Source organism: Mus musculus, chromosome 9 (genome assembly GCF_000001635.26).
Source record: "Mus musculus strain C57BL/6J chromosome 9, GRCm38.p6 C57BL/6J".
Classification (NCBI taxonomy): Eukaryota; Metazoa; Chordata; class Mammalia; order Rodentia; family Muridae; genus Mus; species Mus musculus.
Window position 1 is genome coordinate 45191887 of NC_000075.6, and position 26913 is coordinate 45218799.

Below are 26913 nucleotides of genomic sequence, written 5' to 3' on the forward strand. Positions count from 1 at the left end.
GTGGTAACCACAGTGGTTAGCATTCAATAATGGCTAAACTAAACAGATGAATGAGAAATATCCATACTGTGCCAGACCCTGATCCACTAAGAAGAAGATGTCAGAGGTTAATAAGCATTCATCCCAGCAGATAAAGAGAGGTCCCCCCCAGAAGACAACTGAGGGCCCTTGGAGGGCTTGGGGGTATATGTGTGACTACAAATAGATAAGCCAGAAAAAAACCCCAGAGGGCTTGAGGGGAGCTTTCAGGAGAAAGTGGGGATAAGAAGACAGTATCTGGATGAAGATGGGGCCAAGGGAAAGGGTGAGAACAGTTAGAGAGGTCACATCTGAGTTGTAACTTGAATGACAGAAAGGTACTGGCACTCAGGTGCAAGTGTGGGTGATGGAAGAAGCTGCAGAGAAGTGGGCATGGCTGGAGGGGAGGCAGAAGCATCAGAGAAGGAGATGAACCTGTGTTCGTTTGGAGCATTAACACAGTGAGTGGGCTTTGTCTGTGGACCCGTGCCCTTGGATGTTAAGCAGGTTAGGGTATCCACATAAGGCTAGAGGGGGTTGTGGATGCTGAGAGCATTTGTTGAGTGGATCCTTCCCATAGGTGCATTCTTTTTTATTGACTGTACCTGTGTGTACATGCTTCCATTAGTTGGAGCAGGTGGGATGAATTTTTGTTTTTGTTTTGTTTTTTACTAATTCACTAGGCATTGACTACCTATGATGGATGAAAGTTATTCTAGAAGCCAAGACACAGAAGGAACAACAACAGCAACAACAACAGCAACAACAACAACAACAACAGTGCAGTCTACACCTTTTTGCGCTTTGGCTGCTCATTTTGAGCTGAAGTGGCCTGATACTCCCGTCAGGCAATGTCTCCCACTGCTGGCTGCTCAGTCAAGCCTGTACTGTACAGAATATCGTCCTCGTTCACAAACAAAAGGCAGGAAACAGTGAGTCAAGTTAAAACACTGCTCCACAGTCACGGAACCATGACTGCGCCATTAATCCCCGCATCTAAACTCTTTCTATGGGTGAGATAGAGTGAATATTGAATAAATGGTGTTGAATCAGTACATTAACAAGCCTGTCTCAGTTTTAAGACTTGGTCTTGGGCCAGCTTTTAAGAATCTGCCTGTAAATACAGTCACACAATAAAATATTACACGGAAGTAAAAATAAAACTATAAGTTATCTCAAATGAAATGGAACATTAGCAATCGAGTAACAAGGGTAAAATGCCGACAGGTTACCCATAGCTCCGAATCCTTTTTGTGAAGAAGCAGGAGAATAATAGACATGGGACTGCGGATGGGCGGGGCTTACATCAGCCAAGTGGATAGTAAACAGGTGCAGCCAATTTTTGTTAAATTAATATGCAAAAGAGACTTGCCCTTCTACCTCAGCAGGGGCATGGGTGTGCATGTGAGAGACGACAAGGAATTTCATGAGTATAGAGGGTGCTCTAAGCCCCAGTTTCTGTGTAGATTTATGGGAGCTTACTGTAATCTTAACCTAGCTAGTTAATGAGTTACTAATAAATCCTGTGTGGATCAATAGTGAAATATTATTATGAATCAAGGTATGGTTTAGGCAACATTGTGCACTCACAGAGAGACCAAAAGGCTGTCATCTGTCTGTGCCAAGTAGTTTGGGGAGCTTAGCCCTTCTCGTGGTTCTCTTCTGTAGCCTTGAAACCTCTTATTCTCTGCCCTTTCTGGAAGCTTCTAGACAAACATCTCTGACAGAGAGATGCTGTAAATGTGAGACTGTCAAACTTCCAGGAAGTGGAGATGTTGCAGTTAATGAGTACCAGGGCCAGTGTCAGTGAGGCAGGCTTGCTTTGGGGCTGTGAATGGTGACTGGGGACCACCAATGTTAGAGATGTTCTGAGAAGAGTAGAAAGAGGAACTGGAGGGCAGTTCCATCCCCCTCTCAGCCCAGAGTAAGTCCTGAACTGAGGAAGAAAAAGATGAGGTGGAGTCATGTGGGTACCATGAGGGACTCAGATCCCATCAGATCCCACCAGTGGCAGATCCAGCCGTGGTCAAGGATGTAGAGCTGAAAGGCTCTCTAAAGACTACCCTGGGCCACTCTCCCTGAAGCCAGACAGAGGAAAGATACTATCCTAGAGTCAGTAGAAGAGGGAACTTTGCAAAGCAACCAAAGACCAATTGTGATTCCCTCTTCACTGCTAGGTATATCTTTGATTATCCTCAACTTGAGTTTAATCTCTTGAGCTGGTCATAGTTACTATGGTCCAGTCCTTGTATAGCCCAAGTGAAGGCTCCAGTCTTCACACTTCTGTCAGAGCTGCTGGCTGGGCCAGGCAGGCCATGCGCTCTGTTGACTCACACTGTACAGAGCCCTGACCTGTGGGTCTGATTCAGCCCATGTCCAGCTTAGGGCTCATCTGGAACACAGCTTTTGCTGGCTGGAGTAGAATGGAAGGTTGAGAATTCCTGACCCTTAGTGCCCAGTGGTAGTGGTGGTGGGAGCAGGATGTTGGTAGAACAGTAGAACAAGTGGATGCTTGTTGACAAGTACTTGTTAGTACCTGGTTAGTTCAGAGCATCTTCCTGCTCTGTTTTCCAGTCGGTCACTATCAAGAGAACAGATTAATCCAGTATCCACCTATGAAGGCTGAATATTGTTTTATCAAGTGCAACATCTTCCTTTCGAAGGTGCTACTATATTTAATCTCTAGGAAATCCCAAGGCATTCATGCTTTATAGAATTGAAAGCCGAAGTCTATCCACAAAGTGGCTTCTGTGGTTTCAGAGCAAGTAAAGGGCAGACCCAGCTCTCCAGTTTGGGCTTCTGGATCTGAGGTCTGCTTGCATTTCTCAGCAGTTTCAAGGACCTGCATGTTTAAGCATCCTTGGGAGATAGTACATCCTTTTGAGTCTCTACCCTCCTGCAATGTGCTCTTGTTGCTTATGCTTTGCCTGCAATCAACACACAGGATGCTCCCTCAGGAGTGCCACAGCTCTTCCCACAGAGACCTGGACGAGCTTCCTGGCTTTGCCAACGCATCCACAAATGGTGATGGCAGCTGCTATAGGCATCAGACTTTGGTGTCTGGGAGTGCCCCTCTTAATGTTACCATCGAGTCTTCCATCTTCTACCATGTTTGCCCGTCTCAGCTGTGGCTCCTCTCACCCTCCCTCAATGTTTTATATCCTGGAGAAGTTCCTGGGCTTAGCGGAGTCCCAAATATTAAATGGTTCCTTTTAGCTTCTACTTCAGAGACAGATGACCCTAGACAGCTGACCAGGCAGCTTTTGTTTTTAAATTCTACAGAAAAAGCCACAGAGAGACAACTAAGGGGGTGTGACTTGTGACTTGCTGTCCAGCTGGATCACTCCTCTCAACTTCTATGACTACTGGGTCCCCCACCAAGCCACTGGGAACTGTCTTTCGGAGATGGTAAAGAACTTGATCAGTCCACAGTGGAAAGACCAGTGTTAGTGTTCCACTAGTGAATAATGAAGAGGCCCAAGGCACAGAGCCCACCAGCTCCTTCGCCCTGCTGAGCTGCCTGCTTCTCCGAAGCAGACATTGCTTTGCTCTGGGAAGAGGTTAGCGGGAGAGCTGGAAGAACAGAGTGGGGACGAGGAAGACAAACTAGAGCACCGAGAGGCTGTTTCTCTGGCTTTGTTCCTCTCTGTGGCAGCTTTGGGATCCCATGGGAAGGGCCCTGGCTTCCCTTGATCTCAGAGGGAAACCTTGGAGCTAAAGATGCGGCTGTTGCCAGGTGATGGGTACACAGACCCTCTGAGGCTCTTAGCTTATTGAGTTAGGTTGCTGAGGCCAGTGACAGGGTGACATGGGCACCCCTGGGAAGGGTGGGGACTGCTCTCTGAGTGAGCCAAGAGACCTGGGGCTACTCACAGTTAGTGGGAAGAGCTAGGCTTGGCCACAGCTAGCTCTGGTGTTCAGGGGGTTGCTCTAGGTAGCCTTAAGCCACTCTGACCCCCTGAACCTACACCTAACTATCAGTCCTACCACCGCCGGCAGGCATCTGGCCACCTGTGGCTATGCAGGCAGTTTGATGCCTTTATCAGGCTGGGAACAAGACCTTGTCTCTTGGTGCCTCCACAATGGCAGGTAAGGCGACAGGAAGGGGTTATGGAGGGGTGCTTCATCATGGCGGGGTGCTTCATCATGGCGGGGGTGGGGGAGCTGCAGTGGTGCAGCATTTTAAGGTGCAATCAAAGGTGTCAGTGGCAACAGCCATGTTGGCTTCCAAGTAGTCCCGCCCTGTGACTCCGTTTTCAGGATGTCTGTCCAGCAAAATAGGCTAGGTACCAGCTTCACACATAGGAGAAGCAGTCTTTACCAGGTGTAGGCTTTCTTTTAACCTAACCTCAGCCCAGCTGCTACATTAGAAACCACCGTGCCTTGTAATAAACCACATAAGTGCTGACCTGTTGGCAATTAGAGTAGAGAATCCTACCCATTCCAAGGTATAATAGCTCCAGGGCAAGGCCTGGGGGCGGGAGAGAGGAGTCAGATAACCCACTGTTAATCCAGCTACTGAGCCTGCTGTTCAGTTCTGTTATTTAAGAATCAACCTTTGTGTTTCTGCCAGGCCCTTAACTTCGGGTAGAGCCTGGAGAGGGAAGACCAGGGTAGAGAGGCAAGAATCCCTGTTTCATGATGGAGGTGTGGTACAGGGTTTGCAAGATCTCTGCCCTCTAGCTACACTGTGGGCCAATGTCTTCGGAGGAGCTGACTGTAGACACCTGGCTTCCTCCTGAGGCCTTTTGTTCCAGGTGGCTCTGTTGTGAGCTCACTCTTGCACAGCCAACAAACCCAGGGAAGGCAGTCCCCGCCCCTCTATTTCTGAATTCTTGGTTGTTCTATTTTGCTCAGCTCCCCCACCCCACCCCCTGCCCTAACAACCTGTGCCCACTTTCTCTTTCCAGAACGGTCAGATGAAAAGGTAGCTTCCCGAAGAGACCCAATGGTAGTGTGTGTGTGTGTGTGCATGCATTTGTGTGTGTGTGTGTGTGTGTGTGTGTGTGTGTGTGTGTGTGTGTGTGTGTTTATGAGGCTGCACAGGTTAGACTTCCAGCCTTCCATGGATTCTTGGGCACCTGCTTGTTGGGAGGGCTCATGGATGCTAGAGCTTAGATAAGTTCTCTAAATAACGTTTACCCAAACCAGGTAGCTGCCACCCACAATGCAGTCTGATGTTTATAAGAGAATTCCACAGAGTTGATGCTGTCTTAAAACAAAACAAAACAAAACAACAACAACAAAACTCAACTTCCTTTGTTTGTCCTGAATTGTCTTTAAACATTAAGATATAGGAAGTGGTATAAGGGAAGAGGGGATTTTATAGAGAGGGCCTGGCTCCCCAGCTGAGCTGCTAAGCAATCCTGGGCAATTCTGTGTCTCCTGACCCTAGCTTCCTTCCCACTTTGCAATGTGGGTTTGAATCAGCACAAACACTCCACCTGCTACGAGCACCCTTCCAAGCCCTCAAAGACCTCAGCTGGTCCTCTCAGGATCCCATTGCTGTTTATGGCCCCCTTGGTTGATTTTTGTGGTCTAAAGGGTCTCAGCTGCTCTGGTTGGGGTGGGGCCCACTGTATCCATTCTTCCTGAGAAGACGTGCTGGCTGGACTTCAGTCATGTCAAATAGAGTTCAAGTACACCGGCAAGGTTCCCTGCAAGGGCAGAAGGGAGCAGCCTGCTTTGTTCCAGGTGTCTCAGGGATAGCCAGCCTCTGGTGGCTCCTTTGGCTGCTGCTGCTGATCTGCCCGCAAAAGACTCAGTGACTCTCTGATGGCTTTCCTGGGAACTCTGAACTTCAGAGCCTATAAATAGCATTCTGGTGGCGCTTCCGGGACTTCTCTGCATTATTACCTTGTGGTTGCATAACCTAGTGTTCTTCTCCCACTTTCCTGCCCACTCATATAACTCTGCAAGTGCTTGGAAAGTTTCCTCTTGCTGGGATGCTACTGTTAGAAGAGGCATCTTGACAGGGGATGGAGCACGGACTATGGCATCCTGCCATTGAGGTCTGAATCCCACCTCTGTACTCAAATTATTTGACCATCAAGAGCCTCAATTTCATGTGTGAATGAAAGAGAAAGAGAGAGACACTGAGAGACAGAGAGAGAGACAATGAGAGAAGACAGAGACAAAGAGAGACACAGAGAGAGACAGAGATTGGTTTTTAGTAAGTCTTCCTCCTAATGAGCTCCAAATATGCATGGTCTCCAGCACATGGCCTGGAGCAAAGTGCAAGAACTGTAATAAAATTATTTTATTCAGTCAGAAAAGCACTGTTTGGGGGCTGGAGACCCAGTTACACACAAGAGTCAGAATTCTTGTGCCCATGAGCAGATAGCCTGCTACTGTTCTTAATAATTACTAACAATGTTTGAATACCTGGCAAGTACCTGACAGAGTAGATACTTAACGGGTAAGTTTCACAGAGCATCTGGCATGGATGTGAAGGATGCTGGACAGCTATTTTGATGGCTAGGTAGCAGATGCAGGTCAGAGAAGCAAAGCCAGACAGAAGGATAAGCACACTTGGCCATTCAAACCATCTGAAAGAAGAGGCCCAAGAGGATTCTCAGACAGTAAGGGGATTGCGGGAGCTCTCTTGTTAGAGGGAGGATTGCTGAAGCTAGAAGCACTTCCTGGAAAGGGGGGTGGGGTGAGTAGGAGCTGGTCCACCACGCAGGAGTTTCTCAAGCAGACAGAGGCAGGTCCAGATGCAGGGCCTCTAGCGTCTTTGGTTACTAGGCAGAGCTCCAGCAGTGCTGGGGTGGTTAGGTGGGGGCAAGAGCGGGTGAGGCTACAGTCCTTCCAAGTGCTGCCACTGTGGGATTTCTGTTTTGCTTATGGAATTCTAAATTGGGTTCCAGTGAGGGCTGCAAGGCCAGAACACATAAGGCCTCATAGGTCCTTTCCCAGGAGTCTGTGACTGGGAACTGCTGGCTGCTGGCTGACTTCTGGCTTGTGGCTTGCACCATCTCTTGTCAGGTGAGACTGGTCTGAGGCCTGACTCACTCATTGTTCCCTCTCGGAACTTGTTGGTAGCCTAAGCTGGTCTCATATTCATGGCAGTCCTTCTGCCTCAGCTTCCAGGATGCTCAGATTACAGGTGTGAGCCACTATACCTGGCTTGGCTTTACATCAGTTTTCTCTCTTTAATGGTCACATGGCAATATGGATAATTTTTTCCCTGAGAAGACTGGCTGTGAAACTTTGTCTCAGCCTCCCTGAAGGTTCGTGACAATGCCCAGTGGCTTGTGCTGCTCTCCCTTCCTCCAATCTTTGGCATCTTAGGAAGGGCTGAAGTCTCTGCAAAAACCCAAGCCCTTCCTTCCCCCAACCCCCTTGTGTTAGTATCTTCACTTCATGCACACTTTGCTGTAAATTCCATTAGCATGGAGGTAGTGCCATGGGGTGTCCCAGTTCCACAGTGGCTCAGGAAACACCGAGTGCTGGTCTCATAGGTCTGTAAACCTGATGAGTTTGGAGTCTTATCTCTGCCTCCTAGAAGCAAGTGACCTTTTCAAGGCATTGGATGTCTCTGTGCCTCTATCTCCTAACCTCCAAGTCTCAGAGCGATGGTGTTCTACTCAGAGGGAGATGCTTGAGCCACGGAGGCTGCACTTCTGGCATCAGGTTAGGATGAGAAGTCTGTTGCCATGACTCTATAAGACATCAGGGGCTCCAGGTCCCCAGGATAGGCCAGTGGGGATGTCTCTGGTGCCAAGGTGACAATGGGATAAAGGTTCCCCATTTATTCCCTTGGTGAAAGTGCTATGGTTGTTCCCTTCTTGGTGGCATCTGTGGGTGAAGGAGGGCCATGTTCTGCTGGAATAAGGTGAGCATTTTAGCTTGCTCCTTCTGTGCAGTCTTGGAACCCAGGAGTGTGTGTCTCTAGATCTTAAATCTTCTCCTAACCTTCCAGGGTCTTTTTAGAACCCAGTCTATGGTAGACACTTAGGTACCCACTCTATGAGCAGTGGAGACATAGTATAGGCAGACAGTAGTGGAAGATGTTGACACCACAGCCAGTTTGCCAAGCATGGGCATCTCTGTCCCACCAGAGGGCAAAGCCCAGGCAGATGTGCAGCGTACTTCAGGACCAAAGACCCCTCCACACCCCTGGACAGACCACCTCATTCTGTCACCTGCTTCCTCCAGAAAGTGATCTTTCACCTGCCACCTGTGAATTTCCATTTTCAGAAAGACCCAGAAGTGGGAAGCACTCCTGAGCAGACAGGAGGAGAGGGCGTTGCAGCTTTGAATTCTGTTTCTCTGCTGCGATCTAGTGTTTAATCGGAGTGGCATGCTGGGTGGTGCAGTTAAATACATCACAGGGGGATTGCCACACTGTCTCTGCTTGCTTGACTCTCCCCAGTCCTGTTGCTGGGGCTTCCAACAGGCTCAGACCTGTCCTTCCCTCATCCCCAGCTTCTGTTTTTAGGGTCAAATATACTTTTATTTCTGGTAGGATTTGGTACTTTTTCAGGTTGGATGAGGTGAACCTTGCTTTCTGTATCACCTAGAGTAGAATCCGGCTACAAGGGATTCGGTTTTGGATCATTTATCAGTCAGTCATTCACTCCCCATTTACAGGGACACTGACTGACCAACAGACAGACAGTCACCGACCCACTGACTGACTGCTCGCTCAGTCACTTACTCACACACCTGGGCACTATTCCATCCCCGGTCCATGATGTCTAAAGGTAAGAAGATGAAAGATGGGCCTTGGCTGTGGGAAACTCACAGTCTGGTGGTGGTGAGTTTAAGTACATTTCAGGCATAGGAAGTCCACTGTCACTTAGGGTGTCACTGGGATGTTGACATGTTATATTGAGGCTGATGTTTGCATCTGGGCAAGATGGAAGGCTGAACAGAAGAGGTTATTGGGAAATCTGAGGCCTCCGGGGATTCGCAGGTCCAAGGATGTGTGCCTCCAGTTGTGCTTGGGCTTTGGGAAGTTGGTCCAGAGTTCTGGAGCCCTCTGTGGGGTCTGATTTTTCCCATCTCGCCTTATACTATCGCCCCTCCCCCATCCTGCAGCTCCTGACACCAGAAGGCTGGTACTCTTGGCCCCTTACCTTGCCTCACAGCATCCCCACAATGAATTACGCTCCACAGTGATGACTTTGTGCTTGTCCTCACCTCCCAATGCTTTCCTAGGGTCTGGTGATGATGAGGCTGGCTGCACTACTGTACAAGGAGTGGTCAGAGCTGGTCTTTGCCTGGTGGGAAACATGGTCCTTTGGAGGCAACCTCTCGGTTGATGGGACCCTTCTCCAGCCTTGCCTCTCTGAGCTCAGGGGGAGACCCTGAGGCGGAGTTCTCTGATGAAGGGATCATAGTGCATGCATCGTGACCTCTCTGCTCCCTACACAGTTTGCTCCCGCCATAGTGTGCTGTCTCTTGTCCCCGCACTACCATCTGTCTTGCTTGTCTTGTGAAATTCCCTCTATGTCGACACACACCCTTCCTGGCTTCCCTGCCTGGAGAGAGCTGGCTCATTCTTCAAGAAGTCCAAAGCAAGCACTTTCTCCTCTGGGGTTAGCTTCCAGCCACTCTGGAGAGATTTTGGCTCAGGGGTACCTTGTGATCCCTCTCTGGTGAGCTCCTCTAAGGAGGCAAGCATCTAGATATTTCTCAACACCTCCACCCCTTGCCAAACAGTTGGTTGTTGGCCAGGGCTGATTACGCAGCTGGCTCCCTGGAGCCGCAGTGACATCAGGTTCTCTTCCCGTGGGGAAGCAGGTATGAAGAGAGAGCATCACCCAGCTCTATCTACTACCCAACTCTAAATATGCCACCCCAAAGCCAAGGATGACATCACCAGAGCTCCTGAAGTCTGTTATTCAATCTGAGTGGAAAGTCCACCTGCTATTAGACCTCTGTTGCCAGAGGGCTGGCCTATTCATTGGCCACAGTCCTCCAGTCAAGCCCACAAAATACTTTGGGGCAGTAGAGGCAAGAATAGGAAAGCAGTGGGGAATACCTTGAAGGGTTGAGACTGACTTTGGGTGTTAATAATGGCCCTGCCTTGTTTGGATAATAACATCCTCTTCTTTGGAGCCTAGTGTGCTTAGGACTTACAGAGTAGTAATGAATCGTGCCCAGGTTGGCTAGTCAGAGGTCCCCAACTTCCCCCTTTGGTCTCAGATGCAGAGGACATGTGGCAGGTCAGACACTAGACTCTCACTCGGCACAGGACTGGTGGCCTGCTGTGGCTCTCCCTGGACATAACTGGCAGAGTAAACACAAGGAAAACCGTTGTTAACTGGCAGCTGGACTTTGACCAGCTCTTGCAGGGAGAGGCAGGAGGATAGAGGGAAAGAGCAGGGAGGGCTGAGCCTGGCCTGTGTTACCCCGTCCTCTCTTGTGGGCCGAGAGCTAGGCTCATTCTGGCCTCATCAATGGGAAAGGACTGGTTGCCACACACAGGTAGCTTAGTGGTTTGCTCAGGGCCAGAGTTTGGCAGTTCTATTCTGCAGTCTAGCGGCCATTGCTCTGTGACCTTGTGGCCTGACCCTTCACCCATGCTGACCATCTACCTCCTCCCTCATCAGCAACACCCAACTTTCATTCCGTGGTGGCAGCAGGGCAGGGTGAGACATGGTTCTGGCTCTCACTTCCTGGAATGGGTTCCTTATTACCTACAGCCTCTCATTTGCTCGGGCTTCCTGCTTTACAGAGTCTGTTCACACACATTGCTTTGCTCAGCCTTTCTAAGCATCCTGTGTATGTGCCAGGGGTTTTGGGAACCACGCTGTTTCCCTTCTACAGGGGTAGAGGATGCGTTGAATCTCAGTGAAATTAAAGTCTCAAGACCTTGCAGAGAGCTGGCATCCTGGTATTGAGTTCCACATCAGCTTTTGCTCCTGTCAGCTGCCTTAGAAATGGCACCCTGGCCAGTGGCTCATCCAAGAGGGGGCAACCCAGGGTTCCTCAGTGCTACAAAGCAGTGGCTCACAGTCTGGAGGTGGGCACTGCTCCCTTCCTTCCTCACTGACCCCAGTGGGGGCACCTCTGCACAGGACCCCCTCTGATGGAGTAGTAGGTAGTTAGTGCTTCAGTCCCAGCCCTGGTCTAGTACCGACAAGGCAGTTCCTGGTGTTCTGCCCTTACCAGACACTAGCATTTTGCAAGACTTTTTTACTAGTGGGTCACTGGAAGCGTTAGGTAGCACCTACCCCCTTTTGTCATGGGGGAGGCAGGTCCTTTCTTCAACCTTTCTGTTTTACTGCCTGAGCGACTGCTGAGGATTGGGGAATCAAGACCCACTGGCTCCCACTTTAGGCCTGGCGATTATCTCTTCCCCTTCCTGGTTCTCAGCTGTCCCCCTTGAGAGGACAAGCCAGCAGCAGAAGATGCTAAAGATAGTCAATGGAGATGAGCATTAAAGAGATCAAACAGAAGAGCCCCACAGACACCCCTGATTGTTTTGGGGGGCATATCTATACTGTTTTCTTTATAAAGGATAGGAGTGACTTTTCTCAGGGAGTGTCTGAGGGTCACTGTGACACCAAAGTAGCCCTTGCCTTTGAAGAAACCATGACATCCTCCAGGGCGCGCGCACACACACACACACACACACACACACACACACACACACACACACGAGACAGTATGCAAAGGAACAAGCATGACTTTGAGGCGATTGGTGGACAAAGACAGCCCTGACTTCTATCTACGCCCACCTTCAATGATGGAGGCAGAGGAGCCCTGATGGGTATGAGAGGCTGGACGTGGAGGTGACTCAATTGTGACCTCTTTTTTATTAAGCCTGGAAGGTGTTATAACATTCTCAGTTAATGACCCCACAGGTTCCTTGAACAGCCCTTTGTGGACAGCTGCCCTCCCCACCCTGAGGGCCCCTGTACTTACCATACTGCTTTGGTAATCCTCCTAATTTTCTTACAGCCTGGAGCTAGCTCTGCCACCCAAGACAGCAGGAGGGGGGTGGGGGGGGGTCTTCAAATGAGCCTCATTAGGAAGCGGCTCAGAAAGCCCTGGTCAGCACTGAGCAGAGGGGGCCCAAGTGCAAGGCTGGCCTTGCTCCTTGATGGCCCACATTCTCTTCTTCCTCTTCCTTCCGCAAGCCAGCTACCACCTGCCACTGTATCTAGGAGTGACTTGAGGACTATTGGGGCTGGTCAAGTCCTATAACACAACCGGTGAAGTTGCCAAACTGGAATGATTATGTGTCTTGTAATCTGACACCCAGTCGTTAGGGGCAGGGACAACACCTGGAGTGGTTCATAGGCCTAAGGACAGGTGACACACCTAAAGAGTTACACAAGCCTATCTGCTTGAATGCCTTTCATCCAACCAGGAAGGCAGGAGGGCGGGCATTGGCTGAGGCTAGTTGACGGCAGACAACTCTTTCTCTTTCTCTTTCCTCTGGTTGTGTGACTTCTCACCATGGCGGTGCTTTTTTGTGGGTTGCAGGAAGTTGGCACGGTAGATTACTAGCTTGTGTCAGGCATTAGGATTGGGGTGTCCATGTGGATCTCATCCCTAAAGAACATGTGTGTTCTTCCCTTCCCAAGACTCAGAGTGAGTGTTGGGCGAATGAGCAACCTAACCTACCTGGCAAGCAATGCGCCTTTCAAATAGCGTACTGCTGGAAAGTCACCAGTGTACTACAACTAGGGCTAGGTCCTCTTCTTCACAGGCTCATTTTTGATCCATGTCTTGCCACATAGGATAGTTGGAACCACCCCAGGCCAGGGGCTGTATGAAGTGGAACTTTGGGATCAGACTGTACAGCTAAAAGGGACCTGGACATTTACAGAGTCCCTGGGGCAAAACCTCCCGTCACATACACATTAAAAAAAATGTACATTGTGTTCTGTTTCACATCTGGTTCTCCTGGGAGAACAGTAAGATGTATGCCTTAGCTCTTCCATTTAGCAATGTGCTTCTGTGCGCCATCTCGTTAACTCTCATGATAACCTCATGGAGACAATTTTGTTCTATTCGACCTTTGGGGATGGTAAAGAAGTTTCTAACAGAAGAACAGTGGTGGTTGGAACCTGAGTCCTCTCCCACTGCCAGTCAGGATGGGCTGCCATCCTGACCCTACAGAGGCATCAGAACACTGGGGATATGGTTGCTATGGTCTATGTTGAGTAGCCTAGGTTCCATCTGAGGCCAAACCTATAGGGTCTTCAGGGCCTTCTGAGTCCACGAGGCTCTCAAACTTCCTCACCCCAGACAGAGACCTTTAGAGCAGGAAGTTTGGGGCCATAGCACGGCTTCTTAAAGAAGAATTTCAGCGGTGGGTCACCTGTGGCCAGGCCTTCCTTGTTGGGTTCCAGTCTGTGCCAGGATAAACATCTGGCCTATATGTTTTCTTTCCTCACCCAGTGCTCAGGTGAGCCAGGAGGGACTGCTGCAGGGCAGGGCTGGCAGCAGGGTGATTGCTCAGCACTCCTGGCTCAGGCTTTGGCTCAAGTTCCCAGATGATTCTGGGAAGGCATTGCATGGGCCTGGGAAGGAGGCAGTCAGGCGGGACTGAATAAGCTGCTGTGATACTCAGGGGAGGAACATAACAGCTGAGAGACGGAGGCCCTGTGGCCTGTAGGAAACAGGCCTGCCTCTCCCAGGTGCCCGGTGTGAACAGCTAAGCCATAACTCCTTCTTCAACGGGAGGCCTCAGCCTTTTTAGGGGATGGTATGAGTATGGGTATGGGTAGAGGGTACAGGGTCTCCTGTAGCCCAGGCTGGCCTCTAATTCACTGCTTTAGCCCAGAATGACGAGAACTTCAGATCACCTTGCCTCTACCTACTGAGTCCTGAGAATAAGATGTGCCTCATAACTTTTGGTTTATGTATGCAGTGCTGGGGATAGAACCTGCAGCCTTGTAAATGCTAGGAAAACATTCTATCAGCCAAAGCCCACCCCAGAGCCTCCCTCTGCCTTTAGATTTCCTGCTGGCTTTCCCCTCCTCCTCGCTCGCTCACCGCTGGCTTCCTGCTTCTCCTTCCCTCTCCCTTGCAGCAGATTTCCCTTTCTCTCTTTGCTCCTCTCCCCAAGTGTGTCAGCTTCAGAGTCACTGTGACCCTGGGGCTTTTGTTCCTCTCACTCATATGACCCCTCCCAAGGCCATCTACAGGGTTCCAGTAGTATATTCACATTGCCGTTTGGGTTTTATAATTTATGTAGACACACACACACAGACACACACACATCTCTTCAATATATATAGGCTTCAGGAGCTGAAGAGATGGCTTGGTTGCAAATCCAAACGAATTTTTCAGAGGATCTGAGTTCAGTTCCTAGCACCTATGTTGGGCAGCACACAGACATCTGTGCTTCTGGCCATCACGGGCCCCTAGTCACATCGAGGCCACCCCTCCCTCCCACACAGAGTAAAAACAAGCCAGATATGGTGGCTTACATCTTTAATCCCAGTACTTGGGTGGCAGAGGTAGGCAGATTTCTTTGACTTTGAGGCCAGCCTGGTCCAAAGAGCAAATTCCAGTACAGGCTGAGCTACACAGTGAGAGACTATCTCAAAGAAGAAAGAAAAATAACAATAAAAGTAACTTATGTGTGCATATATACACGTATGCATGTATCCATATATGCATATGTATATATGTATGTGTATATATGTGTGTATATACATTTATATGTGTGTATGTGTATATATGTATATGTGAGTGTGTGTATATGTGTAAGTGTATGTAGGTATATGTGTATGTATGCATGATATATATGTATATATGTGTATATATATATGTATGTATGATATATGCTTCAGGCTTCACCTAACCTGTATCATCTTAGGTCAAGAGCATGGCCTTTGGTAGCCCGGAGTCCCCATGCCCTAATATTAATTGCTATTTGACTGTTACACTTTATTTCCTGAGTTCCATCTTCCTCACTACACAGGGGTCAGGCAGGGATGGCTTCACAAGGTAGTTATGAAAGTTAAAGGAGATGATCTAGGTCATGTATCTGCTACCTGAAAGAGACTCGGTGAGTGGAGATATTATCCCTACTCTTGTGGATACAGCTCTTCTGTGCACAGTCGGAAACAATTATCCAGTAAGATGTAGTTCTATAAACTGGGGGTAGAGAGCAACAGGAAAGGATGGGAAGAGAAGCAGAGCGGGATTGTGGAGGCTGAGAAAAGTCTCCTAGTGCAGGGTTAGGAGAGAAAAGTGGGGCCTAAGAGCACCTGCCTTGGTCTGTTGGAGGTGATGGGATACACTCATAAATCATGCTAAGTTTAGAAAGGCATTCCAGACACAACGAGAATGCCTTGGGGCTTAGGAGACTCTTTCTCAGCTTCCACGATCTGCTGCTCTTACCATCCTCAGCTGCAGCGGTCTCCCCCTCCCCCCTCCCACACCTTTGTTCTACCCCCAGTTCATAGAACTACATCTTACTGGATAAGTGTTTCCGACTGTACATTTGATCTTAATATCAGCAGTCACCTTTCCATCCAACCATACTCACCCACCCACCCACCCACCCAAGGGATGTTTCCTATGGTGTTATCAGTGTGGTTAGACACTACAGTTGGAGAAAACAGAAATGATCTCTCTCAGAGAGCTTAGTCAGCCCACACCCTGCACTTCCACCTTCAAGCACCCTGTAAAAGCAAGCCCGCTGGGCTCTCTGCTTAAGACATGACCAAAGTTCATGAGAGTTTGACAGAAATGTAGACTTTCAGTGCCCCCATCCCTCCACCTACTCAACCTGAATCCTCCTTTTAAGCTCTCTGGGTAAGGAGTTACCTGCCCCTGAGAGCTCACCACCGCTGCTGCTGCTGCTGCTGCTACCACTGTCTTAGGAGCAGAAAGACACTGTTCAGAGTTAGAACTTAGTAAAGGCAAATCCCTTTGATCCGCCCTCTGAACCCAAGCAATTCAAGTTCAATAACAGATCTGTTTGTCTGACTTTATTCAAGACATGAGATAAAGAAGGGTGCAGTGGGTGGGCAGGAGCCAGCAGTATCCATGACTTTCACACCGTTGGCAGTGCAGTGCCCCGTGAAAGGAGTGAGCGCTCAACCATCCTATGGGATAGCAGGAGGAACTGCATCATGGAAAGGGCGTGAAAGTGAGGCTCTCCATCAAGTCTCTGCCTTTCTACGAGAACTGTCATTTATCTAGAGACATGGGAACCTCAGTGTGCCCCCAAAGATTCTTTAGTCACCTCTGTTGGTGAGGAGCTGACATTTCTCTTGTGGCTCCTGCTGATGGAGCAGCCAATTCAGTTAACACTTACCAAGGCCTCAAGGAGGGTGAAGACATGTAGGGGCCTGACAGTATGACAGGGGACACAGTTGCTTTCAAATAAGCTACAGAGAGTAAAATTTGGTCAGTGCCTCATATGCTCCTCTGAGCGATGTCCTTAGGCTTCTGTACAGTGTCACATTAATTCACTCCATCATGAGGATGGTACTGCCGTCTCTTACAAAAGAGCAAGCTGGAGCTTAGATGGAGTTGGAACCCACGTTGTGTGGATCAGGAAGCTCAGGACTTTTGACTCCACCATATACAGTCCACGGAGAGGGTCTAGGGTGGCTGCTGCAGCTCTTCTGGAACCTCTGAGAAGCCTCTCAGACCCCTGGAGCACCAGAACAGCTGTGTCTCAGGGGAGACGTTGCTGTTGCGTCTTGTAACTTGGTGGAAGGCTCAGTGAGCGATCTTTCCATTAGCCTGGCATCTTCCCCTTAACTTGGCCAAGAACAAGATTGTGTCTGAGTCCAATTTCTCTCTCTCTCTCACTCTCTCTCTCTCTCTCACACACACCTTTTGAGACACTTTCTAACTTAGTTCTGGTTTCAATCGCTGTGACAGAATAGTAAGTTGGGAAGGAAAGGGGTTATTTGGCTCAAATAACACCGTTAGTCACTGAAGGAAGTGAGAGTAGGATCTCAAACAGGACAGAAACCTGGAGGCAGGAGGGGTACTGTTTACTGACTTGCTGTCCCTGGCTTGCTCAGCCTGCTTTCTTATAGAACCCAGGACCACCAGCACGGGGACAGCCCCACCCACAATGAGCCACGCCCTCCTCCATCAATCACTAATTAAGAAAAAGCCCTACAGGCTTGCCTACACCCAGGTCTTATGGAGGCGTTTTCTCAATTGAGGTTCCCTCTTCTCAGATGACTTTTGTTTGTGTCAAGTTGACATGAAACTATCCAGGAAGACACTTTCTTCCTTTCTTTTTTCTTTTTCATAGAGACAGAATCTATGTAGCTCAGAGTAGCTTCAAACTCAGCATATGTGCTAGCTGAATTTTGTATCAACTTGACACAAGTTAGAGTCATCAGAGAGGAAGGAGCCTCAGTTGAGGAAATGCCTCTGTGAGATCTAGCCGGAAGGCATTTTCTCAATTGGTGATTGATGGAGGAGGGCCCAGCCTATTGTGGGTGGCGCCATCCCTGGGCTGGTGCTCCTGGGTGCTATAGAAGGTAGCCTGAGCAAACCAGGGGGATCAGGCCAGTATGGAGCACCCCTCCATGGCCTCTGCATCAGCTCCAGGTTCCATTCCGGCTTGAGTTCCTGTCCCGACTTCCTCTGGTGATGGACCAAATAAACACCTTCCTTCCCAACTTGCTATTTGGTCATGACATAATAATTGGAGTAATAAAAACCCTTTCTAATACACTATATAACCAAGGGTAGCCCTCAAACTTGTAATCCTCCTGCCTCAGCCTTTGGAGTGCTGCGCCTATAGGCAGTTATTTGAGATAGGGGGTTCTCATTGAACGTGGAGCTCAGTGACTCAGCTAGGCTGGCTAGATAGGGAGCTGTAGAGCTCTTCCTGGCCTTCCTGCCCCAGTACTGGGATCACAGGCGAGCACTGCGTGCCTTGCTTTATGTGGGTTCTGGGGATTGAACTCATGTCCTCATGCTTGTTCATGTGCTTTGCTGATTGAGTCTCCTTACCAGCCCCAGATTCTGTTTCTTCTACCATGTTGTGGATTTAAGACTGCAGATAGGGAGGACTCTGAGATTGGGCTTTTTTTTTTTTCTTTTAAATCTGGTTAGTAAGTAAGTGATCTCATCTTCTTCTGCTGCTTTTCTCATTTTCTCACGACCCAGCTATGTATACAGCACACACATGGAATAATCTTCATGCACAGCTTAAATCTGTGTCATCGCCGCTCCATTGTCTGCGGGCTACGGCACCTTGGGCAAGCTACTTAGTCTCTCTGTACCTCTCCTTCCTCCTCTGTAACAGGACAGTAATAGGTCCTGCCTACCGGGACTGATGTGATCAAATGCTTACAGAGTACCTAGGAAACATTCAACACAGACAGTAAGATGAAAATGAGCATTAAATGACTCATTCCCATCAAAATGGACTTCCGGTTACACATACCATTGTCATCTATTCCTTAGGCACCGCTGATTCTTTGTTGCTTCGATGGTCATGTGTTTTTACCCAAGTGCCAGCCCCTTCTGTGAGCTATGTGGGTAAGGGCAGGGTGCGTCTTTTTTTTTTTTTTTTCCTTCAGTTACCTGGGTGTTTAGGCAGCTGCACAGCTCAACCTGCTGTGAGATTATATGATGTAGCATTCCTCCAGGAAGGAAGATGGGAGGAGAGAGTGCTGCCCACTGACAGGAAGGAGCTGGCTTCCAACCTGTTTGTGACTTGGAAGAATCTGGTGAGCCTCATTGCCCTAGTCTCTGTGGAGTTACTTCCAGCTGCAGCTGTGGCCTCTCACATAGTCAGCACACCATATGTGCTCCCTCTGCCCTTAAACCTCGGTGTGAGCTTTGCTTGGCCCGATCCTATGCTCCCGAGAGAAACTGGGGCACATGCAGGAGCCTGAGCCAAGTCCAGGTGAGGAAGGACTAACAGGAAAACACACTGGGCTCTTTCTGGCCTGGTCCCTTAGGACATCAGCAAATCTCAGCCATAAGATGGTCATTCTCTGATCTTCTACAGAGGGACTTTGGAAATGTCTTCTGAGTGCATCAGCTCCCTAAGTCATCTAGGGAGCCAACACGCTCCTGTGGAGAACAGCCCTGCAGATGCCACAGGGTTGGGAAGATGTGGTAGAGGCATTGATGCTCTGTCGGACATCACAGAGGGAAGAAGTTACCTATAGGTAAAGAAGCACCTTATTGCTTTACAGCTATAAACACTGTCTCAACTTCAACTTTCTAAGCAACCCCCAAATGTCAGTGAGGTAATAAAGGCTCAGAGAAATCAAGTCACTTGTCCATGGTTCCAGAGCTGGAAATGGCCCCTTTTACTCTATCATTTCTTGGCAGCTTGGGGCATCCTTCTCTGGGGTAGTGGGTGCCTGCAGTCAGTTGAGAAGTGTCTGCTAAGAGTCCATGTGTATGCAGACCCTCTGAATAGTCAGTGCAGAGATGATGAGTTGAGATGACGTCAGGCTGAAGTAGGATGGAGCTGCTGTCCAGCGGGACTGGCTTCCCAGCAGAGAACAAGGGACACAGACAGACATGGCGGGGAGTGGTGTATGAAGGCAGGCAGGGAAGATGACCGTGTGAAGGCAGAGGCAGACTTAGCTATGACCCTGCCACAAGCCTGGGAGCCTCTGTGGCTTCCAGCAGCTGGGAGAGTCGAGAAAAGATCCTCCCATGTTTCAAGGTACCCCGCAGGGCTCACATGTTAGAACAGATGTGGAGGCAGGGCTTTGAAGAGATGATCAGCCCATGATAGCTTCTGAATGAATTACCATTGGTAATGTGGGACGGAGTTGGTGCTTTGTCTCCACCCTCTGAGTCTCTCCCGGACGGCTTACTTGCTCTTCCACTGTATTCAGATGTCCTTCTGGAGGCCTTTACCCGACGCTGTCAGGACTTGAGGACTACCTGACATACAGAACTATGAACCCCATGTCTATATAAGGACTTCCCAGTGTTATCCCAGTGCATCAGCTGGGTAGCACTGTCAGGGGGAAGCAGAGCCTGTAAGAGACGTGGCTCAATTGGAAGTCTTCTTATCCAATGGAGCATACCTTTGAAGGGGATATTGGGCCCCTAATCCCTCCTCTTTTCTCCTTCATTACTTCCTGGTCCCCATGCAGCCACCATGGTGTGACACACCCACACTGTCATGCTGCTCCATTCTAGGCCTCAAAGCAGCAGGGCCCAGCAAGCACTCATGGACGTTCCTGAGATCGTGAACTGGAACAAACCTTTCTCTTCTGTAGTTTGGGTGTGGCGGGTATTTGGTTACAGCGATGGAGGCAGGGCTTTTAAGAAATGATCAGCCCATGAGAGCTTATGAATGAATTACCACTGGTAATGTGGGACTGTGTTGATGCTTTGTCTCCACCCTCTGTGGACTGGTATGCCTGGTTGCAGCAGCACAGAATGGATGAAGGCAGGTCCTTTCCTGGACAGCCTGGAAAGTGCAGCCCGGCACACTGGATGCCACACATCTGGCCTCCAGAATTAAGAGTCAGCATTTTCTTGTTGGCTTAAATCATTCAGCTGTGACACTCTGAGCTCGTAGTTCTGGGAAGTAAAAGGCAGAGCCAGTGTCTCCTTGTTTCCTTTAGGGTCACTGCAGTCTTCTCCTTCCGCCATGACTGTAGACACAGACCATCTGAATCCTGGGCAGCCTGTGCTCTGTGTGGACCAGGGTTCCCATCTTTACCTTGGTTATTTTTATCACAGCAAACTTATCTGTCAAATCCTGTTTAGTTTATTCAGTGTAACTTCTACCTCAAGTGCACCAAGGGGGCGCCTTGTCTGTGTGTACATGTGTGTGCAGGAGTGCAGCTTTTGGTTTTAAGACTACTCAGAGAAACTCTTGAGTCCATCTGCTGGGGCTTGGTGGTCTCAGGCTGGGGGACAGGGGGCTGCTCTGGCTCTTTCTCTTGGCCTTCAGAGGCAGATTAGAACATGGAATCCTGAAGCCATGGAGATTTCATGAGGTAAAGGTGTTGGGTTTTGCTTTTGTGTGAAGACGCCATCTTGGGGAGGGGGCTAATCTTTCCCTAGCCACGCATAGGGAAAGAAAGAGGAGAGAAGTGACGTACCGCCCTTCTAAGTGCATATTCAGTCATTACTGTAGAACCAACAGTTTCATATGTCAAGTATATTATAAAAGGGCTGACCAATCTAGCAACAGCTCTGTGCCTGCTGGAGAGCCACGGAAGCCACAGAAGCCAACAGTTGCTCAGAACTAGAGGACCCATAATGAAGGACCCCCCAATGAAGCTCTGGAAGCCCTCCTGAGAACTTGTGAAGGCAAGCACACATTAAAAGGGTGCAGAAGGCTGGCCCACAGATGCAGGCAGTCTCTGTGTGCTGAGGAAGCATGAGGCCTGCATATGCTGGCTGGCTCTCTTCTCCATTCCTCTACTTTCTCTATCCAGGTTCCAACCTTCTGAGTAGTGTCAGCCACCTTCAGAGAGAGTTTTTTTTTCTCCCTCAGTTGCCATGCCAATTGTTTCTGCAGATCTCACAGACTCGCCCAGCGTGGCCTTTACTAGTAATCTAAGCCTCTCTCGGTCCAGTCACATTGGCAATCAAGACTGACCAGCACACCCTTTCCAGTTTATGCCATTGGTCTCAGACAGTCTGTACCAGGATTCTTCATCTCTTGATCCTGTGCTGAAGGGGTGGAGGTGTGCTCGGTGCGCAGGACAGGGAGAGGTTTTGTGGAGGAGAGAATGTGAAGTGGGAAGAACAGTTATTCAGTTCGAACATGCAGCTAGTGATTATCATTGTCCACTGTGTGCTACTGCAACAGAACACCGGAGGCTGGCTCATTTTATAAAGAACAGGAGGTGATTGCCATCTGGAAGCTGAGGATTCTACTCCCTAAGGGTTGGTGTTTGGTGAAAGACTTTTGCTGTCATTCCATGGTGGAGAGGGTGGGGATATTAGCTATATTTCTCAACACAGTGATCACAATACCCGAGAGAACAAACTGAAGGAAGGAGGAATGATTTATTTTCGCTCACCATTCTAAAGCATCACTTCTCAACCTGTGGGCCGTGTTCCACTATGATTCATAACCTTAGCAAAGTAATTTTATGGTTGGGGGTCATCACCACATGAGGAAGTGTATTAAAGGGTCACAGTGTTAGGAAGGTTGAGAGCCACTGTTCTAGGGAGTTCAGTTCACGGTGGCTTGACTTTGTGTTTCTGGGATCATAGTGGTCAGAGCCTATGGAAGATGAGGTAGTTCATCTCCCAGAGATAGGAAGCAGAGAGTGAGGAAGGATTGTGGACCAGGCGTAACCTTCAGAGGCATGCCCCCAATGACACAATGTTCCCAGCTAAAGGACCAGCCCCAGCTGGGGGCCAGGCATTTAACAAATGATCTTATGGAGGGCATATTTCTTACTCAAACTATGGCAAGATGGAAGGGATGGGGAGGGGAGGGACAAAGAAGGGGAGAAACTTTTGTATGGGAAGAGTCTTGTTTAAGGAACCCACTCCCTCTTCAACAAATCACTCTATTATCATGGCACTAATCCTTTTTCTCTGCCGCCACAGGCTAGTCACTTCTCATTAGGTTTCGTCGCTTAGTGCTGATTAAGGATTATATTCTCAGCACATACTGAGAACCATAGCAATATATGGCTAAAACTGTCAAGTATTTCCAGGGGACCATCTACTGGTCTTCCCAGGAGAAACCAGTACCTGGCCCCTAAATGGTGCCTTGGTAGTGACTATTATGAATTTAATGTCAAGTGCAGCCCCCTCCATAGAGAACCACAATTTAGTAAGAGGAGAGAGATGATGAGACCAGGTACGAGGCAGTTACAACAGTCCAGGTGAAAGATGGAAAAGAGATGAAGATGAAGACAGAGCTGTACCTCTCACCTCACTGTGCAGCCTGGTCCTGATTTACATGCTTAGTTAGGGATTTACTGCTGTGAACAGACACCATGACCAAGGCAAGTCTAATAAAGGACAACATTTAATTGGGGCTGGCTTACAGGTTCAGAGGTTCAATCCATTATCATCAAGGCAGGAACATGACAGCATCCAGGCAGGCATGGTACAGGAGGAGCTGAGAGTTCTACATCTTCATCTGAAGGCTGCTAGCAAAATACTGACTTCCAGGCAGCTAGGATGAGGGTCTTAAAGCCCACACCCACAGTGACACACCTACTCCAACAAGGTCACACCTACTCTAATAAGGCCACACCTCCTAATAGTGCCACTCCCTGGGCCAAGCATATACAAACCATCACACATGCTCTTTCTAATGTTGTCTTAATGACCTTGCACATGAAGTCTGTATGTTCCCATTTTATAGATGTGGAGACTGAGGGATCTGTCCCAACAGCACCAGCCTGTGCTTGGCAGGATAACTTGAATTGGCATGGGGAAATATGCTGGACTGCCGGCTGTCGAGATTCTGCTGATATAGGATGAGCAGACTTGGCTGAGGTAGCCACGGGATGACTCAGGCTTCCATCTGGGCGATGGAGGTCTGAGGTGGACCATTAAGAGATGAGTTCAGTGGTTGACCCCATTGGAGAGGAGAAGCTTTTTAGATCGTCTGCATCCAGGCCTTGGCACGCCCTGCAAATGATCATTTATTGATAATGCTGGTGCCTCTGGCTTGACTGAGTGCTTTTGGCCACATAGTGATGCTTCGGGTGGGAGGGTGACGGCTGCTGGCTTCTGGATACCCCTTGGCCTCCATAGGGCTTCCAGAAACACAGACATAGCGGTGCCAGGCAAAAGGGGACTCATTGCTCTCCCCTAAGCTCTCTGAGTAGACTTCATCCCCAGCCCAAAAGGCCATCAGTGAACACTACTCTGTGAGGTCGATAGGCAGGGCCATCCTGGATGCTCCTTACGTAATAGCCCCTCCTCTCCCCACCTTTCTTTCTATCTTGCCCGGTCATGTAGCCATGTGCAGAACAGTAGGCATAGGGCCAGAATGAAAGACCTTGAGCCTGACATCTTCAGGCCCAGCTGTCTCTGGCTCTTCTCCCTGGCTCTGGGAGAGATGTTCATTGAGCAAAAGTGTGCTGAGTACCCAGAATGTGCTGGCTACTAAGACTCAACGCTGAGGTGAGGAAGGCAAACTTCCCCTACCTCTGAAGCTCCTCACGAGCGAGGAGGGAGACTTAACACAGACATCACAGGGTGATCCGCTGGCAAACACTAGTGTGAGAACAGCCGGGGGCACAGGCAGCTACCGCTGCAGACAGAACATTTGAACTGAGCTTAGCGGGATAAATTGGATTTTGTCAGGGGGGAGACTGAATACAGTGGAGAGAGACACCCTCAGCCCAGACAGGAGGCTGTGTGTGTTTAGAGAATTTGTGATTAATTCCAAAAGAACCAATTGAGAAACGTCTCTGGGGGCAGCCTGTACGAAGATGATATAAATAAGCCTGGTAGACAGCTCTGTAGTGAAAAGTATTGGCTGCTCTTTCCAAGGTCCTAGGTTCAAATTCCAGCACCCACAGGGTAGCTCACAACCATCTGTAACTCTCGCTCCAGGGGAATCTGACACCCTCTTTTGGCCTCTAAGGGCACTGGGCATACAAGCCAAGTGGTGCACAGACACACACACACACACACACACACACACACGACTCAATGAATAATGAATGCATAGCCCTGTGATGAGAAACTCACAAAAGGCAGCTTTGTTTGACGGCTCGTACACAGCTATAGAACATGAATATAGACTTTTTATGAGAAGTCTCCAAATTAGGATTTTTGAACCTTGAGATTGTGCAAAATGATGTCTTGGAACAGATGAAAAATACTGAAATGTTTATGTATATCTCTTTTCTTTAAAAAATAAAACACTCATGTGGAGATTTATTGCTCTTGGAGCACTCATATAGAGACTTATCATCCTTGGGTGTGGGCTAATGATGATGGTGGGTATATCCAAACCTGGACATAAATAAGCACACATATACTCATGATGTAGTCTACACTGTGTGGGTGTGTGCAAGTGAGGTTGTACATGCATGCATTAGTATCTTTGTGTGTGTGTGTGTGTGTGTGTGGTTGCAGAGATCAAAGAAATTTGGAGACCACAACTGTAGGTGAGGAGCAGCTGGCAGGAATTGTGTAAGCACAAGGCTGACTTGGTTGTTTTTGTTTTGTTTGGAAAGAGCACCTGGCTCTCTGTGGAGTGACTGAGGTGGAGGGTGGCAGGCTTCAGGACAGAATCCCAGTGAGGTTCCCTAAGCCAGGTTGGCAGCTCCCCAGCTTTGGTTAGGAGAACCAGGGTAGCAGGGAGAAAGATGTCTCAGTGGCCACAGGTGCATACCTTCAAGTCTGATGACCTGAGTTTAATCCCTGGAACCCCCATGGTACAAGGAGAGAGCTGGCTCGCCTACATTTGGAAAACAAGTGAAATGTCGGGGGCTCCAGGATGCTGGGGGTGGGGGTTCTGTTGCCTGGGGGTTTCTGTGCTACTGAGAAAATTGGGGGTGAACAGAGGTGAAGAGTGGGATTGGGGAGGAAGGTAAACAGGTTGAGTCAGGTTAGGAGAACCTTGGGTGGAGTCTTTCACTCCGCCAGGCTTCTGGGTGTCTTGTAGCTAGCTTGGAGCAGGGTCCTGGTGATGGAAGCCCTTGAAGGAAAGACAGGAGCTAGGGGTCAGTGGTGGTGTCTGTCTAGATCTCCAGATCCCAGCCAGACCACTGGGACCAGTCCCATATTCCACCAAGTACAGCTACCCTATGTCGTTCTCCTCTTCCGAGTCACCAAGCCATTGTGAAGATGATTCAAGCTACTTATCTTTGGGGCTCCAAGCCAGTGTCATTGGGAAATACTAATTGGGCTGGGAATATCCTTGCTGCCATTGTCAAAACTAAGATATGCAAAGCAAAAGGCAGGGATGAGATGGGTGGAGAAGGGGCGGGTCTGTCCAGCTGCCAAGACTGGGCAGGGGGAGGTGTCTGACCAGGGAGAAGCACTTCTCCTGCATCCTGCTTTGCTTTTCTAAATGGGGTTCTGGGGATTGCAGAGTTTACTTGGGGCTTGGCCAACAAAAGAACAACCGGTGAGATGGCTCAGTGGCAAAAGGTATAAGCCTTCAAATCTGCTGAACTGAATTCAATCTCTGGAACTCGTGTTTCACGGTATTAGGAAAAAAACAAAGCAAAGCAAAACTCTGGAAAGTCCTCCTCTGACCTCTGTACTTATACCATGGTGCACATTCACCACACACATGCAAAATAAGCAAATGCAATAAGAATAATCTTGAAAATGGGTTAGTCATGACTCCAAAGGTGATCACCAAAGACATCTACTTAAACCTCTGTCCAGATGTGTGTGGGGTGGAAGGCATGTGAAGTCAATGAAGGTCAGTGGTTATCTTAATTCTCATTTACAATTTTTATTTGGGAAGGAAATGGAAGAGTAATATAGATAGGCATAAAAGGTTAAAAAGCTTTAGAAATAAAGATAGGCTCATAGGAGGACAAACATAGTGGCCCACACCTCTAATCCCAGCATAACACTCTGCGAGTCTGAGGCCAGTCTTCTCTACATAGAAAATCCCAGGCAAGCCAGGGCTATATGGTGAGGCAGGAAGGGTTTGGGAGAAGGGGAAGCCAACTAAAATAAACATAAAGAATAGCGTGAAGGCATTTAGAGGACAGAATATGAAAAACCAAAAATCTACATGCAATTAATTTGGAAGCACAAACTTGGCCATTCAGAGAAAAACGGAGGGAGAGGGATGATTGTGTGCGTGCGTGTGCATGTGCGTGAGTGTGTGTGTGTGTGCGCGTGTGTGTGTGTATGTGTGTGTTTGTGCATGTGTGTGTTCGTGTGTGTGTGTGTGTGTGTGTGTGTGTGTGTGTATGTGTGTGTAGCTTGGATGGATGAAGCCCCTGTGCTTCCTTTGGTTCCCAGTTGCAAAGCAAAGAAGCTACAGCTTGACTGAGCTGCCTACTGTCATTGCTGGGACCCTGGGAGGTTTGGGTAGTGGCTGTGAGATCT

The 26913-nt window shown here is 48.9% G+C and overlaps 2 protein-coding genes across 5 annotated transcripts in view; one reads left to right on the top strand and one right to left on the bottom strand.

Annotated features, from left to right (window-relative positions):
• The window catches only part of Tmprss4 (transmembrane protease, serine 4), a 31394-nt gene extending 19161 nt beyond the window's left edge, over positions 1 to 12233 (bottom strand). For 2 of the 3 annotated variants that reach the window (NM_001364528.1, NM_145403.3), the window contains exon 1: positions 11899 to 12149. Coding sequence is in view for 1 of the 3 variants with exons in the window: in NM_145403.3 (NP_663378.1) it covers positions 11899 to 11901 (3 nt within the window). In the remaining 2 variants the exon portion in view is untranslated. Of the gene's footprint in view, positions 1 to 11898 lie in introns of all 3 variants that reach the window. The other variant, XM_017313272.1, reaches the window with a different exon arrangement.
• BC049352 (cDNA sequence BC049352) overlaps positions 3802 to 26913 on the top strand; it is a 55683-nt gene continuing 32571 nt past the window's right edge. Inside the window, exons 1-2 of one of the 2 annotated variants that reach the window (XM_006510476.3) lie at positions 3802 to 4107; positions 8614 to 8726. In XM_006510476.3, the coding sequence (XP_006510539.1) occupies positions 8714 to 8726 (13 nt within the window). In that variant the 5' untranslated portion in view covers positions 3802 to 4107; positions 8614 to 8713. The remainder of the gene's footprint in view (positions 4108 to 8613; positions 8727 to 26913) is intronic. The other variant, NM_001198971.1, reaches the window with a different exon arrangement.